The sequence below is a fragment of the Silurus meridionalis genome, chromosome 4 (genome assembly GCF_014805685.1).
Source record: "Silurus meridionalis isolate SWU-2019-XX chromosome 4, ASM1480568v1, whole genome shotgun sequence".
In the NCBI taxonomy this organism is placed as follows: domain Eukaryota; kingdom Metazoa; phylum Chordata; class Actinopteri; order Siluriformes; family Siluridae; genus Silurus; species Silurus meridionalis.
The window spans coordinates 11,445,467-11,461,700 of NC_060887.1; the positions used below are offsets into that span (position 1 = coordinate 11,445,467).

A 16,234-nucleotide genomic window follows, 5' to 3' on the forward strand; every position below is an offset into this window, starting at 1 on the left:
GGTATTCTGTAGAATCCCAATTTCCTTTCACAGGAACTAAGGGGAACAAACCTGTTCTTGCAATGATACCTGAGCTCCATTAAGACCTGAGCTCCATTAAGACATGAAATAATTTAAATAGTCTGCACAGAGTTTTGATCTCCAATGAACACATTTGAAATTAACTGAAATGCAGATTGTGGCCTTTTTGCTCAAAATTAGTGCTCGACTAATGCTCTTGTTTCTTTTATTGACTACTTTAAAAGCTGCACTACTGTCTGAAAGCCACACCTTAAAAATTTTCATACAGCTAATTGACCTGTGTTTTCACAAAGGTTAACTGCAATAAACATTTCTCAAATCAAGCAACATTTCTGAATCGAACCTTTCAATTGGATCTTTACATGTGTTCAATGGGATAATGATTCCTGACATTATCAATATTGGGAAATGGGCAGAAGATAAACAAAAGCAAAAAAACCTTAATATTTACTTGAAACTTGAAGGAAAAAAGAGACCCTGACGAAAATACTGAATATTTTAATAGATAATACAACTGTGTGAGGCATTTTATCTAAGTTTATATATTTATTAATTTTTTTAGGTTACAGAACTTTTTTTCTGAAGTTTGCAAATATATTTATATGTACAGTATATTAAATATTCCCAAACAATCAATTGCCCTTCTCTACATTACACCACTGGTATTCAGGGATAGTACATATTATCTTATCTCTTGTGCAGCTTCAGTATGCCAAGTTATTAATGAAGTTACATTTATCAGTGCAATGGAGTACAAAGTGTACTGGACCACATAAAAGGACAGCAAGTCAAAAATGTGACCAGCCTCACAACACCTCACTTGAGAAAGCTGAGAGGAAACGGGGACAGCCTGAGACATGCAGAGCAGCATGGTGAACCGCATCAAGAAACTGATGATGAGGAGGAAGATACACAACACCTTGGTCAGACGGTGTCTGGGAGAGATTCTTGGCACATTTGTTCTTTTGGTGAGTTTTAAAAGTTTTTTTTGTGCTAAAGGTATGTTTTAAATAATAGTTACTAGACAAAAAATATCATTGTGTTAATCTATTTATCAGTTTAGTTCTCTAGAAAGAAATGATGCACTATCAGTTTTCATTTATGGACCATTCTTAGTATAATGCACTAATTATAACGAGCTATTGAAAGACTTATCACTGTTTTCAAAACATATTAGGCAAATAAAAAGCAAAAATACAATATAACAATTTTTGGTGGCTCTTATGATGCACAATTTTTGTCAAATTATACAGATTTGCTAGCAAATTCCAAAGCAATATAAATAGAAAACTGGTTGCTATTAAATTTATATTTCATAAACAATACACATCAAGTTTGTATTAAATTACCTGACAATTCAATTGTAATTTTAACTTATTATTATTAAAATTCATGATAAACTGATGCTATATTTCTCAGTGTATCAAATGTTACTACAGTTGTTTCTAGAGTTAGTTGACTTTAGAAACTCTATACATGGCTAATGGCTAATCATTAAGTACACAGGATAAATTGTCACTTTATTGCCCATTATAAAATCATAACCACATGGCAGCTTGATAAAGATGGAAGCATGCCAATGAATTATATTATAGAGACCAGATATCCTCACCAAAATCTTAGGATAGTCCTCTATTAAGGAACAACTTTCAATTAATTTTTGATTAGATGTATTTTTTTGGTAAATGTTGTGTATACCTGTGTGTAACACCCTGCCATTAATTGTTATCTACTATATACTACACTCATTGAGAACCTTGAGAATGCAACCCAATGTGAAACTTTATAACATGCCTACAGAAATATATATATTGAACACTTCTGCTAAAGCAAAGTCATGTAAGTTGATATTATCATTCCTTTATATGCCTCAGCTTGTATACATTGGAAAAACAAGTTGTTTCCACAGAACCATGGTTAAATACCCAAAATATAAGTGTAAATACAAAACTGTATAAGATGAGAAAATAAATACACGAAACAATAAAACAGAACATTGGCTGCAAACTGTAGTAGTGTAGCATGCGCTGTACTGTATGTACTGCACTGTCCTGTAGTCTAAGTATATTGTGCATCACTTCAAATCTTTTTTATATACAAAAATATATAATCTGAATATGATGTATAAGTGTATAAGTTTTACTGTACAAATTTTCAAAATGCAACTGGGTTTGATTCTTCACTTCTGATCTGTTCTTAGTCAACCGGTGCTGCAAGTCTGCATTGTTGAGCTTTACAATGTTACACCTTTAACAACCTTTATTCCTGCTGTCATGTGCAAACAGAGTGCAACAGTGTATGCTTGGGCAAAGACTGCATACTGGTGATTGATAAAGATCTGCATTTATGTCATTTTGACAGCTCAGCTACCACCTAAGGAAGTCAAGCAGTTTGTTTTTCAAGCGGTTTTAATATGGAATGTTTCTTTTCTAACATTTTGTTTTATTTCTTTTTTTTTTTTTTTATATATACACAACCACACCTGGTTTGTTGAGATGGCTTTTCTCATTTCTCTTCAATTTGTTCTGCTTTTGTTTTCTTCCCAAGCTTTTCGGCTGTTCGGCAGCAGCTCAGGTGAAGACCGGCAATGAGATGAAAGGGCAGTTTCTGTCAGTCAACCTGAGCTTTGCCGTGGGGGTCATGTCTGCCATGTACCTCTGCATGGGGGTGTCAGGTGGGCATAAAGAAACAAGTTCTTATGCTAAGCATAAAAAGTAGTTGTAGAATTAGTTTAACAGTTTTATTATTGTTGTTGTTGTTGTTTTGCTATTAGTATTAGAATTTCTTGGTTTTCTGAACTTCAAATGTTCTTTAATGCTGGTTATCATCACATCGTATCTGCTTTTCTCTTTCCACACCCATCAGGTGCTCATCTGAACCCTGCAGTTTCTCTAAGTTTCTGTGTGTTGGGGGATCTACCTTGGCGCTTTCTTCTGCCCTACTCTCTGTCTCAGGTGTTTGGAGCCTATCTTGCCTCTGCAGTTGTCTACACCATGTACTATGGTGAGGCCACATACACACCTGCAAATACTTGTTTTCTTTTACATTTTGCCATAATTATCAAGGGCAGTGTGCATTGATTTTTGTGTATCGTTTGCTCTAGATGCTATAATGATGTATAGTGGTGGGATTTTGACTGTTTATGGTCCCAACGAAACTGCATCCATCTTTGCCACGTACCCCGCCCCAGGGATGTCCGTACAGACCAACATCTTTGACCAGGTCAGTGCAAAAGGTTGAATTGTGTGATGTATAACAGAAAATAGAACGATAGCCCTATGTTCTCATTTTGTAGTTAGTACAGCAAAGACAATTTGTTGTTGACCCACTGCACAAAAAATGTATGATTTTAAAAGAAAAACTATTTGTTTTTGACCTGGTTAATTTACTCATAATGAAAGGGATTGGTTTATATCTTATTAATTTTTGATAAAACTATTGTGTTGTGCACTTCAGGAACATGTCGTGAACTGCTTGAGAATTAGCTGTTCTGTTGAATCAGTACTTTTTTTTGAGGGAAAAACCTCCTTCTCTTTCTAACTAGCCCTGTCTATTCTATAAATATCATTCCTCAATATTTACTGTTCTTGATTTTTCCATTAACATAGTATTAGTTAGTGAAAAGGACACATGCTTGTTCTAATACAGTCTACATACAGAATAGTAGTATTGTAGCTGCAGGATTCGACAAGCTCCTTGAAATGATCTGATTAATAATATTCATCTCTCTTCATGATGTTATGGGCAGGTTGTGGGTTCCGCTACTCTGTTGCTATGTATCCTGCCCCTGAGTGATAAAAGGAACAGACCAGCTCCTGATGCCTTACTGCCACCCATTGTCGCAGCTGTTGTTCTGGGAATAGCCATGGCCATGTCCTCTAACTGTGGTGGAGCCATAAATCCAGCGAGGGATTTGGGGCCTCGACTTTTCACTCTCACAGCAGGCTGGGGGACTGAAGTCTTTACGTAAGTTTGAGCTTGTTGTAAATTTTAATCGTCACAGACTGTTCTCTATTCCATATTACCCATAAATGATGGACATATCATAAGCATACAGTATTTGATTTACTGAGATTTTATATGTCTCTCTAACTCACTTAGGTGCTATGATTATTTTTTCTTGGTGCCACTGGTGGCTCCTCTGTTTGGGGCTTTGCTCGGCTGCTTTTTTTACCAAGTCTTCATCCATTGGCATCTCCCCGACCCCGAACCAGAAACCGTCGAAAGTCAACCTCAAGACTCGGCAATTCAGTTAAAAGTGGTTGCTCTTTAATGAAAAGTATAAACAGTTGCAGCAAACATTTCTGATTTAGCTTCCTGTTTCTTGTTATCATTATCATTATGAAACAGATATTTATGTAGTCCATTGCAAAGATTTTCACACACACACACACACACACACACACACACACACACACACACACACACACACACATTCATCTCTGGCCAATTCAGAGTAATTATTTTATAGCTTCTGTAGTTATATCAAAAGATATAACTATAATGGCATTTGATGAATTGATAACATAAGACAGGCAATGTAATGAGAAGAGCTGTTTCTGCAAATTGAATCACAATGAATCAGATGGTTTTTGGTCATTTGTATATATTACCCACAATGTTCTACAGTGAATTAGAAAAGTTTGTGCGCATTGTGACTGTAGTTTTGGTTAGTAGACTGGAAGCAACTAAAGTTACTGAAGTTTTAGTACAATTTTAGAGAAGCCTCACTTTATTCCTCTTTAACCTCACTTGTGCTTTTCATGAACTGTTATACCTTGAATTATACCTTTTTTTATATTTTGAATAACAAAATAAAACAGATTCTGAGCTAATATACACTGCACTTTGCAGGAAGTCTTTTTTTTTTTAGGGTTTTTATCAAAAACACTACACAGCCACTCACACACCTAGAAGCAATTTATATATTTAGAATCCAGCCAATCCTACCAGCATGTCTTTGAGAGGGGGGAAGAACCTGGAGAAAAGCCATAGACGGAAACTTAACTTCCAAATCAAAATTTTAGAAAGTGAAAAAGGTGTAAAGAAGCAATGAAACATCCACTTACTTGGTTCCTGTTGCCCCCCTAAAAAACTCCCCAGAAGATCAAATATATTTGGTTGCCTCTTTCTGTCACTCTCTCTCTGGGCGTCAGGGCCAGCAAGGCCTTCACTGTCCTAAACACTATCAGAATCACTTACTTACATTTAAATCTTTTTTTTGCATTAAATCATTCCCAATAGTCTAGTCTGTTTATTTCATATCTTTTACCTTGGTTGGGCTGCTTCAGGAGTGTATGTTTATGTTAGAGTTTCTATCCAATCATATTTCAGCCATCACGTGTTGCCGGGGTCAAAGAACTCTGCCTTGAGGCCTTCAGAATCAACAGTCTGGGCACCTGTAGCGTAATGTGCTTGAAGCTGTTGCTTTAACCAATCAGATTTCAAATAGGCAACACTGGTCCATCTAGCAGGCATTTAATAACATCACCATTTTTAAGTATATTTTACGTCATATTTTACATCAGAAAGCACACTATTCTGAGCTCTCAAATCGCATCTGTAACAAACTGCACAAGCTCAAATGTATTCATGTTGATTTAATCGGTGCTTTTTTCATTCCACAATGGCTGACAGAGGTGAAGAAATTGATTTGGTTGCATATACAGGGAGTGCAGAATTATTAGGCAAGTTGTATTTTTGAGGATTAATTTTATTTGAGGATTAATTTGAACAACAACCATGTTCTCAATGAACACAAAAACTCATTAATATCAAAGCTGAATATTTTTGGAAGTAGTTTTTAGTTTTAGCTATTTTAGGGGGATATCTGTGTGTGCAGGTGACTATTACTGTGCATAATTATTAGGCAACTTAACAAAAAACAAATTCATACCCATTTCAATTATTTATTTTACCAGTGAAACCAATATAACATCTCAACATTCACAAATATACATTTCTGACATTCAAAACCAAACAAAACAAATCAGTGACCAATATAGCCACCTTTCTTTGCAAGGACACTCAAAAGCCTGCCATCCATGGATTCTGTCAGTGTTTTGATCTGTTCACCATCAACATTGCGTGCAGCAGCAACCACAGCCTCCCAGACACTGTTCAGAGAGGTGTACTGTTTTCCTCCTTGTAAATCGCACATTTGATGATGGACCACAGGTTCTCAATGGGGTTCAGATCAGGTGAACAAGGAGGCCATATCATTAGATTTTCTTCTTTATACCCTTTCTTGCCAGCCACGCTGTGGAGTACTTGGACGTGTGTGATGGAGCATTGTCCTGCATGAAAATCATGTTTTTCTTGAAGGATGCAGACTTCTTCCTGTACCACTGCTTGAAGAAGGTGTCTTCCAGAAACTGGCAGTAGGACTGGGAGTTCAGCTTGACTCCATCCTCAACCCGAAAAGGCCCCACAAGCTCATCTTTGATGATACCAGCCCAAACCAGTACTCCACCTCCACCTTGCTGGCGCCTGAGTCGGACTGGAGCTCTCTGCCCTTTACCAATCCAGCCACGGGCCCATCCATCTGGCCCATCAAGACTCACTCTCATTTCATCAGTCCATAAAACCTTAGAAAATCAGTCTTGAGATATTTCTTGGCCCAGTCTTGACGTTTCAGCTTGTGTGTCTTGTTCAGTGGTGGTCGACTTTCTGCCTTTCTTACCTTGGCCATGTCTCTGAGTATTGCACACCTTGTGCTTTTGGGCACCCAGTGATGTTGCAGCTCTGAAATATGGCCAAACTGGTGGCAAGTGGCATCTTGGCAGCTGCACGCTTGACTTTTCTCAGTTCACGGGCAGTTATTTTGCGCCTTGGTTTTTCCACACGCTTCTTGCGACCCTGTTGACTATTTTGAATGAAACGCTTGATTGTTCGATGATCACGCTCAGAAGCTTGGCTATTTTAAGACTGCTGCATCCTCTGCAATATATCTCACTATTTTTGGCTTTTCTGAGCCTGTCAAGTCCTTCTTTTGACCCATTTTGCCAAAGGAAAGGAAGTTGCCTAATAATTATGCACACCTGATATAGGGTGTTGATGTCATTAGACCACACCCCTTCTCATTACAGAGATGCACATCACCTAATATGCTTAATTGGTAGTAGGCTTTCCAGCCTATACAGCTTGGAGTAAGACAACATGCATAACGAGGATGATGTGGTCAAAATACTCATTTGCCTAATAATTCTGCACTCCCTGTATACTTACAAGGCCATTTTCAAAATGGACTTTTCAAGAAAAGCTGGACATTTTGAGGAAATGGCAGCTGAAACAGTTTAAAACAGTTGTTAAGTTTCTTCATGAACCATCTATGCATTTTTTTCTGTAAAATTTACATAACAATACACAATTATGCCTTAATTTCAAATTTCTAAGTAACTATAACTATATATTGCCAAAAGTATTGGCTCACCTGACCTTTCCTGCTTAATGTGGTTCTTTTCTAAACTGTTACCACAAAGCTGAAGGCACTCAATTGTACAGGATGTCTTTAGATGCGCAATAATAACATTTTTTCACTTTTTCACTTGAACTTGGAAACCCGTAACCTGTTCCAGCATGGCAATGCCCCTGTGCACAAAGTGAGCTCCTTGAAGATCTGGTTTACATGCTTTGGAGAGGAGGATCTACAGTGGTCTGCTATAGAGCCCTGATCTCATCCCTACTGAACACCTTTGGGATGAATTGGAACGCTGACTGCACCCCAGCTCTCCTCACCTACATCAGTACCTGCCTTTCATAATACACTTGTAACTGATAAACACAAATATCCATAAGCACACTACAAAATCTAGTGTAACATCTTCCCAGAAGAGTGAAGGGAATTATAAGAGCAAAGTATGGCTTAATGTGGAATGCAATGCTCATAAATCACATACTAAATGTGACCCAATTCTTTTGGCAAAATAGTGTAATTCAAATGGTGTCCATTGGAGGGCACTAAGAAACAATATTTCTGGGCGTCCATAAATAAAAAAATAAAAATAATTATAATAATATCTAGTCTTGATAAATATGTGAAATCATATTAATCCTTGTAATGTGTTAGAAATGTAATGTGTAATGTGCCAACATATTTTGTGTTAGCGTGTCAAATTTGACCCATGATTTAACTCAGTTTAAAATGCTCAAAAAACAACAGTTATCATCCAATATTGTTTTTTTTTTTTTTACCTCATAGCTAACTTGTTATGCATTGATATGTTTTATTGTTTTATTTTATTTATTTATTTTTTGTAATTTTTTTTGGCCACATGGACTATTTATATAAGAATATGCCACTTTTTTTACTTAAATTTTTTTAAATGAACTCATAATAAAACCAATGGGTATTTGTTATCTAACTATAATAGATTAATATTAGAACATACCTCCAAAATAAATGGCTTGTTTTTTTTTTACTTAATATTATTACTCATAGTGACATCTATTGTGTTATGGCTCAAAATGTACCTGCACAGTTTTATAATAGAAAAAGGTAAAAGGTACTTTTTTATATAATCAAACTTAATTTTGCTCAAAATTGCAAATTCAAATAGAACATTAAGTTTTTCTGAACATTAAAAAATGACAACATAATTTGTTTCTGTTTGTGCATGTGTGTTAAAATGATTGTTTTGAAGACTGAACATTGACAAGGTGTGTGTTCATATGCATGAATCACATTACATGATTATTTTAGTGTGCTCCTGACATACTGTATATGTTTCCCACATATATGGCAAATGCTCCACCATTTGTCCCGAACATCCCTACAAGCTTGTCATTCGCACGGCAAGCAGCTCTTGTCTCTCGAGTGTCAAACTCTTGACAACAAATGAAAGGTTTGGTAAAGTGACATGGTAACTGAAAAATACTCAGAGGTTACTCAGCTATCTGTAGCCTCATTGCAGGATTTGTATACTCCAGCAAGAACCAACAGCCCTATGTAAGCATCCAGGTGTGTTTTGTCAATCTCCAAAGCTGTTGCTTTTCCCTTCAGTGTTTGTCATCTCAAGCAGGATCTTCTAATCAGATGGTGGTATGAACAACTCAAATTCTGTGTTGATAACTTGGAAATGTGACACAGCATATCTAGTAGGCCTGGGGATCATTCTGATGATCTTCTCAGTTGGTGCTCTGTCTTGGTTGTCATAAAGGACTGATGACCATGAAATGTCACTTTTATATTTGAAGAGTTCTCTTTGAACGTCTGTGCCATTTGGGCTGTCCTCTTAATCATACGTGTCTTCATGTTCAGGATCAAACTCTACATCATAGATATACAGTATATAACATCACCAAGTCAAGTCAAGTTTATTTCTATAGCGCTTTTCAAAACAGACATTGTCTCAAAGCAGCTTTACAGAAATCAACAGTCAAGGTGAATGGTGTGCATTTATCCCTGATGAGCAAGCAGTGGCGACTGTGGCAAGGAAAAACTCCCTTAGATGTTATGAGGAAGAAACCTTGAGAGGAACCAGACTCAAAAGGGGAACCCATCCTCATTTGGGTGACATCAAGAGTTTGATCATAAATCTTTCAACAATACAGAACACTGGAGAGTGAGAACTAACATGATGACTGGAGTATAAGATTATAAGTGATGTTCTTTCTGCAGTCTTATACAGTCTATATGGTTAGTAGCTCCTAGTTTTATAAGCTCAGCATTTGTGATCATCGCAGATCCAGCATCAGCTTCTCCATGCCAGAGCCTTTAATGTGATCAGATGTTCTGGAGCACAAAGTTATGATATGTGACGTATGTTATGTGTAGGCTTTGCTAAAAAGATATGTTTTTAATCTACATTTAAACTGGGTGAGTGTGTCTGAGCCCCGAACACTGTCAGGAAGACTATTCCAGAGTTTAGGAGCTAAATGTGAAAATGCTCTACCACCTTTAGTGGACTTTGCTATTCTACGAACTACTAGAAGCCCAGAGTTTTGAGATCTTAGGGAGCGTGGCGGATTGTAGCGTGTTAAAAGACTGGATAGATACATGGGAGCCAAACCATTTAGTGCTTTATAAGTGAGAAGTAATAGTTTGTAGTCTATTCGAAACTTAACAGGAAGCCAATGTAGGGACGATAGGATTGGGGTTATATGATCATATTTTCTTGACCTTGTAAGAATTTTGGCTGCTGCATTCTGGACTAACTGAAGCTTGTTTATTAATGACGCAGGACATCCACCTAGTAATGCATTACAGTAGTCTATTCTGGAGGTCATAAACGCATGGACGAGCTTCTCTGCATCGGATATAGACAACGTTTTTCTTAACTTAGAAATATTTCTAAGGTGAAAGAAGGCTGTTTTTGTAACTTGGTTGATATGATATTTGAAAGACAAGTTGCTGTCTAAAATAACTCCCAGGTCTTTTACCGTTGAACTAGTGGTTACAGAACATCCGTCTAAATGCAGGTTGAGATGCTGGAGCTTCTGTATACTAGTTTTTGGGCCGATGAGCAAAATCTTAGTCTTATCAGAATTTAAAAGTAGAAAGTTATGGGTCATCCAATCTCTTATTTCCTTAACACACTCAGTTATCCGAGTTAATTGAGCTGTATCGCCTGGTTTAGATGAGATATATAGCTGAGTATCATCAGCATAACAATGGAAGCTAATTCCATGCCTTCTACTAATATTTCCTAACGGAAGCATGTATATTGTAAAGAGCAGGGGTCCTAGAACTGAACCTTGCAGCACGCCATAATTTACTTGCATTAGCCTGGATAGCTCTCCATTTAAATCTACGAAATGGTAACGATCGGACAGGTAGGATTTAAACCAGCTTAATGCCTGTCCCTTAATGCCGATGTAATATTGTAAGCGATCTAGGAGGAGATCATGGTCTGTAGTGTCGAATGCAGCACTAAGATCTAGTAGAACCAACAGCGAGATGAAGCCTTAGACTGAAGCTAAAAACAGGTCATTAGTGATTTTAACTAGAGCAGTTTCTGTGCTATGATGGGGCCTAAAACCTGACTGAAATTCTTTAAAGATATTGTTCTCTTGCAGGTAGGAACATGAGGGGCTTAATAACTACTAACTTGAGGGATTTAGGGACATGTCCTAACGATAGTGAAGAGTTAATAATATTCAGAAGAGGTTCACCAGTTGTATGTAACACTTCCTTCAGTAATTTAGTAGGAATTGGATCTAACTGACATGTTGTCGATTTAGCTTTGGCAATAACATTATACAGCTCTTCCTGTCCTGTACATGTAAAACAGTGGAGTTGTGGAGTTGAAGGTAACACTGTCTCAGGAGATGGTGTCAGAGGTTGAACTGCCACAATTGTTTTTCTAATGTTATCTATTTTTTCAGTGAAGAAATTCATAAAGCCCTCACTACTAAATTGTGATGGAACACAATTTTCAGAGCCCTGATTTGTAGTTAGTTTAGCTACAGTACTGAAAAGGAACCTGGGATTGTTTTTGTTGTTTTCTATGAGTTTGCTCAGGTGTTCAGCTCTAGCAGCTTTTAGCGCCTGTCTGTAGCTGAGCATACTGTCTTTATACACAATTCTAAATACCTCCAATTTAGTTTTCCTCCATTTTCTCTCCAGATTACGTGTTGTAATCCACACCAAAGATATGGTCAATAACCTCAAATACACCGAATCTATTAAATGTCTATGAGGTTATTGACCATATATTTGGTCATGAAAGTAATATTGAGGACAGATGAAGAGACAGTGAGGAAGATGTGTCTGAGGATGAGGATGATGTGGAGTATGATTCAGAAAAAGCGGACACATCTGGTGAAAAGGACAGTCCAAAGACACTAAAGCTCTTGCTTGTGTTGAAATAGGCTGATGATGCAGAATGGAACCGATAACACACATGCACTTTATTAATAGATAACAATGTTCATACAATTCTGTTCATATTGTTCACGCCACACCCCCCAAAAATGATGATTATCAATATTTCACAAGAAACATTGTGCTCCCATGGGGTTTTGCGTCCACATAAAAGACAGGGTGGGTGGGGGAGGGGGTAAGCTGTGTCTGTGATGTGAGTAGTTGAGCCAAATTTGATTTATAGAGCAACCCATAACTTTTATATGATGCATGGATGCATATAACAGTCATTATTCTGGGCGGGACAAATTTGAGCCGTAGCGCCAAAGATGTCACTTATATTTTTTAGGCCTTCTGAATTGACTAAAATGGTGACAGGTACTTTTGTTGTGTAAAAATAAAGCTGTGTTTGAGGCTGTCATGAAGCCTTGTTCCAACAGAAAAAAGGAAATAGTGTTTTTTACACACCACAAATTTGACCCTAACACAACATAAGGGTTAAATAAAATAAACAATACTTATTGTTATGGCTCATTGCCTTCAGTATAACTGCAGCACCATCTTCAATGATATTGATAATTTGTTATTTATATTTTAATATTTTAATATATTGATAATATATATGAATATATAATATATGTAATAAATATTGATCCGCTGTGGCGACCTCTAACGAGAGCAGCCGAAAGAAGTTTTGTTATAAATATAAATATAAATATAAATATAATAATAATAATAATAATAATAATAATAATAATAATAATAATAATAATACTTTATCTGATAATTAAAAACCAGCTTTATGTGTAGTGTAATAAATAAATATGATTTATTATTTACAATTATGTTTTTTTTTTTATAATTAGTGCTTATGTCAGGTTGGGGGCCGGGCTTAAGGAACTGAAACCACGCCTACTTTTTCAGCTCTCATTCAGTGTGTGGGTTTCAGTGTTCGCCTTGAAGCGATGTGTACCTGCGGCTCATGGTGGTCTCATGAGAGGAAACAACATGGCACTTTTAACATGCTCGGGTCTAAAACTCAAAAGAAAGACCTGTAAAATATCAGGATGAAGCAAAACCCGCTTTGAAATGAGGATGTTGCAGCACATGGGTGCATAGAAAACGAAGAGAAAGAGAAAGGGAACTCTGGCAAGGTAAATTATCCGTTTATCCATGATCTTTTCCAACAAATAATACCACCAGAGAAGCTGTTACAACATCTGGCAGCGTTGCAAGTTATGCATGCTTTTGGTAATAATATACAAGTTGGTTTATATAAAGAAGAAGAGTCATGCATGCTTTTTTTAATAATATACAAGTTGATTTAGATATACACAAGTAGTCATGCATGATTTTTGTTTTATATACAAGTTTATTTTGATATACAAGTAATGCATGCTTTTGTTCATTATATGTGAGTTGATTTATATATATATATATATATATATATATATATATATATATATATATATAAATGCATACACAAAGGTCATGCATGCTTTTGTTTATAATATAAAATATAAGTTGATTTTAGATATACAAGAGTCATTCAGAAGCTCAGGTAGTTGTTAGAGATCTGTGATTCTCGCCAAAGCAAATAAATAATTATTATTAATATTCATCAATTTAAATAATGTTTCTTTAGAATGCACTCCATTCATGTATTTTAATGTAGTCGGTTTGTTTATACACCTTTGTTAATCTTATTACTAAGCTGCTCTTAAGCTTATCCAACTTTGGAGGATTTTTCTAATGCGTACCCAAGACGACTGAACAGCAGGAGAAATGTGGCCCATTCAGAAACCAATAATATACATTTTTCCCCCCAACACACCACTTTCTGATCTTAAACTTTTTGTTTACTGTCTTTAATTCATATAGATGCAACTGCTCAAATGTGCACGGATAGTCTTGACACTGTGTATATATATAAAACTCTTATTCCATAGGTTCAGGCCTTTTTTATTATCTGTATTTTCACTCACACTTGTACCCCTGCTCATTCATCCAAACAGCAAAACAGATGGCAGCATGTCCATGCATAAAAAACATACAGAGGATACATGTCACCAGCAAATTCACCAAAAAGGTTTAGGGCCTCAGTAGGTGTGTTTACCTGCAACCAAATTTTCTATTAGTAATTAGAGCTTGATCAGATTGAAAACACCACATTCAAAATTTGCATTAGATTGAAAGGAGTGATGTAGTATTGTAAACTCCAATCTGGTTGAATTTTTTTAATTGAATTTAGAAAAAAAAAAATACCTTGGGCACATGCAAAGTGCGTATGTTTCTTGTTTTTTACTCTGGGGAGATAGCAACCACACAGATTTTTTGCTACAGAAGTTTTGTTTGAAATATATGTAACATACATGTAAAGTAATCTGAAAATTCAGAATCTGCAAATGGACTGAAATTGTTCAGACTGACAAAGCGAGTGCATGAAAATATATGTGACCTACATTGACTGTAGCATGTAAGGGGGGGTAGTTGGTAGTTTGATAATCTGGTCATTCTCCTTTCATTGTTCCAGTGTACAAGTTGCTTCTATATGGAGAACTCCCACTCTCTTGATATTTTATTTATTTATTTTTTTTTTGCTGACTGGTACAGACTGTTGTGTGTGAAAATTCCAGGAGATCAACAAATTCGTAAATATTCAAATCAGCCTATCGGACTAGCAGCTATGCCGAGTCAAAATCACTGATTTTGATCACTGACCTGAACGATAAATGTGCAGTAGTGAAGGTGTTCCTATTAATGTGGCCAATCCGTGTATGTGCTTGTTAAACTTTGCAGGAAAGTTATTTGTCAAGGTAATTGAGCCTTAAAGCTGGATTTTGACATTCCTTTAAGAGTGAAAGAGTTTTGACTTTCAGCCAGAAATGTGCTTTATTCAGTGTTGCTTAGAGAGCAAGAAAGTGTATGCAGTTTACATTAATGTAGGGAACAAACCGACAGTCTAAACTAATATAAGTATTAATAAATGGAAAAAGAAATAAGGACAGAAGAGCTTTTGTTTAATTAACTGTAGAAAATGTAATTATGCGGCTTCTGGTCTGATTCTTGCTTTCCTGTTTTGAAGGTTTAAAGAGAAGGATCTAGAATGATGGATGGATAAGTAGCAAGAGATACAATATATAATATATAACACCTAAATCTTTGTATAATATATTAAGAAAGTGTGTTGTTACTGAGAAAGGGAAATGTACATAGTTAGCCATGTTCGCCCTTTTCACCACCAACCACAGTTGATTTCTTAAATAAAATGCGACATACTGTTGCATGGGCTTAAATAGCTCACTTAAACACACAAATAGGGTTATACATGTCAAACCACTGGCTAAATGTCTGGTGTTCATCTAATGTTAGGCCTCATTCTAATTTTGGGTACCACTGGGTTGGGCACTGCTACAAGCAAGTTGTCAAATCCATTGCCTTTCATATTGATAAACAATAGCCTTGGATAGGTAGTGGGAAGTGGATTGTTCCTTGAACGCCCATCATGCCGAGCATTCTGCTTTTGCCATAGATTATCTCTCATGGTGTATGTAGTGATATCTTTGAGGGCATTTAGCCGGGGAATGTTGAACTTTTCAGCTGATACTTCACACACCCATCTTAATTCTCTCCCCACTAGGGTTCACCCCTCTATTTAGTATCCCTGATATGATAAATATTCTGATTGCCTTTTGACCTAAAGAAAATGTCAGTTTTTTGTTAGTCAGTGAGCCATGCTTTGTACCAGATTCTAGAATTAATCAAACAAAAATAAAAATAGCCTATTTCTAAAATATCTGTTGGAGATTTACTTCTGGGAATCTTGATTACATAGCCATTTGCGCATTGCATTGAAAATGACTGGTTTGTCCTTGCCTGTGATGTTATCACATTTCCATTTTCCTTGCAAGTTTTTACTGATGCAAGCAGTTAGGGGAAAAAAACAACACTTTTGAATGCTGAATACATTAACACATGTCCATAGAACCTTGGAGTGTTGTATAGTATGTAATGACCTTAATATGTGAACATAGATAGGTAGTATCCATTGTACAATTGTCACATTGATGGTCAATGTGTACATTCGGATGTAGTTTGTTCAATGTGAACTTAAAGTAAAGGGAAATGAGTATTCAGACACTATTGTTGTTTTTATGTATTATTAGGGGTGGGCGGAATGACTAAACTTTTGTCTCACGGTAATGAGTAATGAAGCGTTAGCATTTAGAGGAGGGGGCAAGGTTGGGTACTTGTGAGACTAGTTATGATTAGTGTTTGTCGCTTCTGCCTTATTGTGTGGTCACTGCATTCTGCTTGTACATTTGAAAACATGCACGTTGTAACTGGCACAGAAATGGAGCCCTTCTGAACAGTATAAGGCTGGTGTGTTGCTGGTGTTTTGCTGGTGTG

The 16,234-nt window shown here is 36.4% G+C and overlaps 2 protein-coding genes across 6 annotated transcripts in view; both read left to right on the forward strand.

Annotated features, from left to right (window-relative positions):
- Positions 1-826: 826 nt before the first annotated feature.
- On the forward strand, positions 827-4,856 carry aqp10a (aquaporin 10a). The gene is made up of 6 exons (XM_046847745.1): positions 827-989; positions 2,569-2,695; positions 2,887-3,024; positions 3,125-3,243; positions 3,770-3,987; positions 4,123-4,856. The coding sequence occupies exons 1-6, from the start codon at positions 879-881 to the stop codon at positions 4,292-4,294; spliced, it is 885 nt and encodes a 294-aa protein (XP_046703701.1). The 5' UTR covers positions 827-878; the 3' UTR covers positions 4,295-4,856.
- Positions 4,857-12,781: 7,925 nt separating this feature from the next.
- Positions 12,782-16,234, forward strand: part of atp8b2 (ATPase phospholipid transporting 8B2) — a 54,099-nt gene continuing 50,646 nt past the window's right edge. For all 5 annotated transcript variants that reach the window (XR_006925312.1, XM_046846356.1, XM_046846357.1 and 2 more), the window contains exon 1: positions 12,782-12,978. The gene's annotated coding sequence lies outside the window, so the exon portion shown is untranslated. The remainder of the gene's footprint in view (positions 12,979-16,234) is intronic.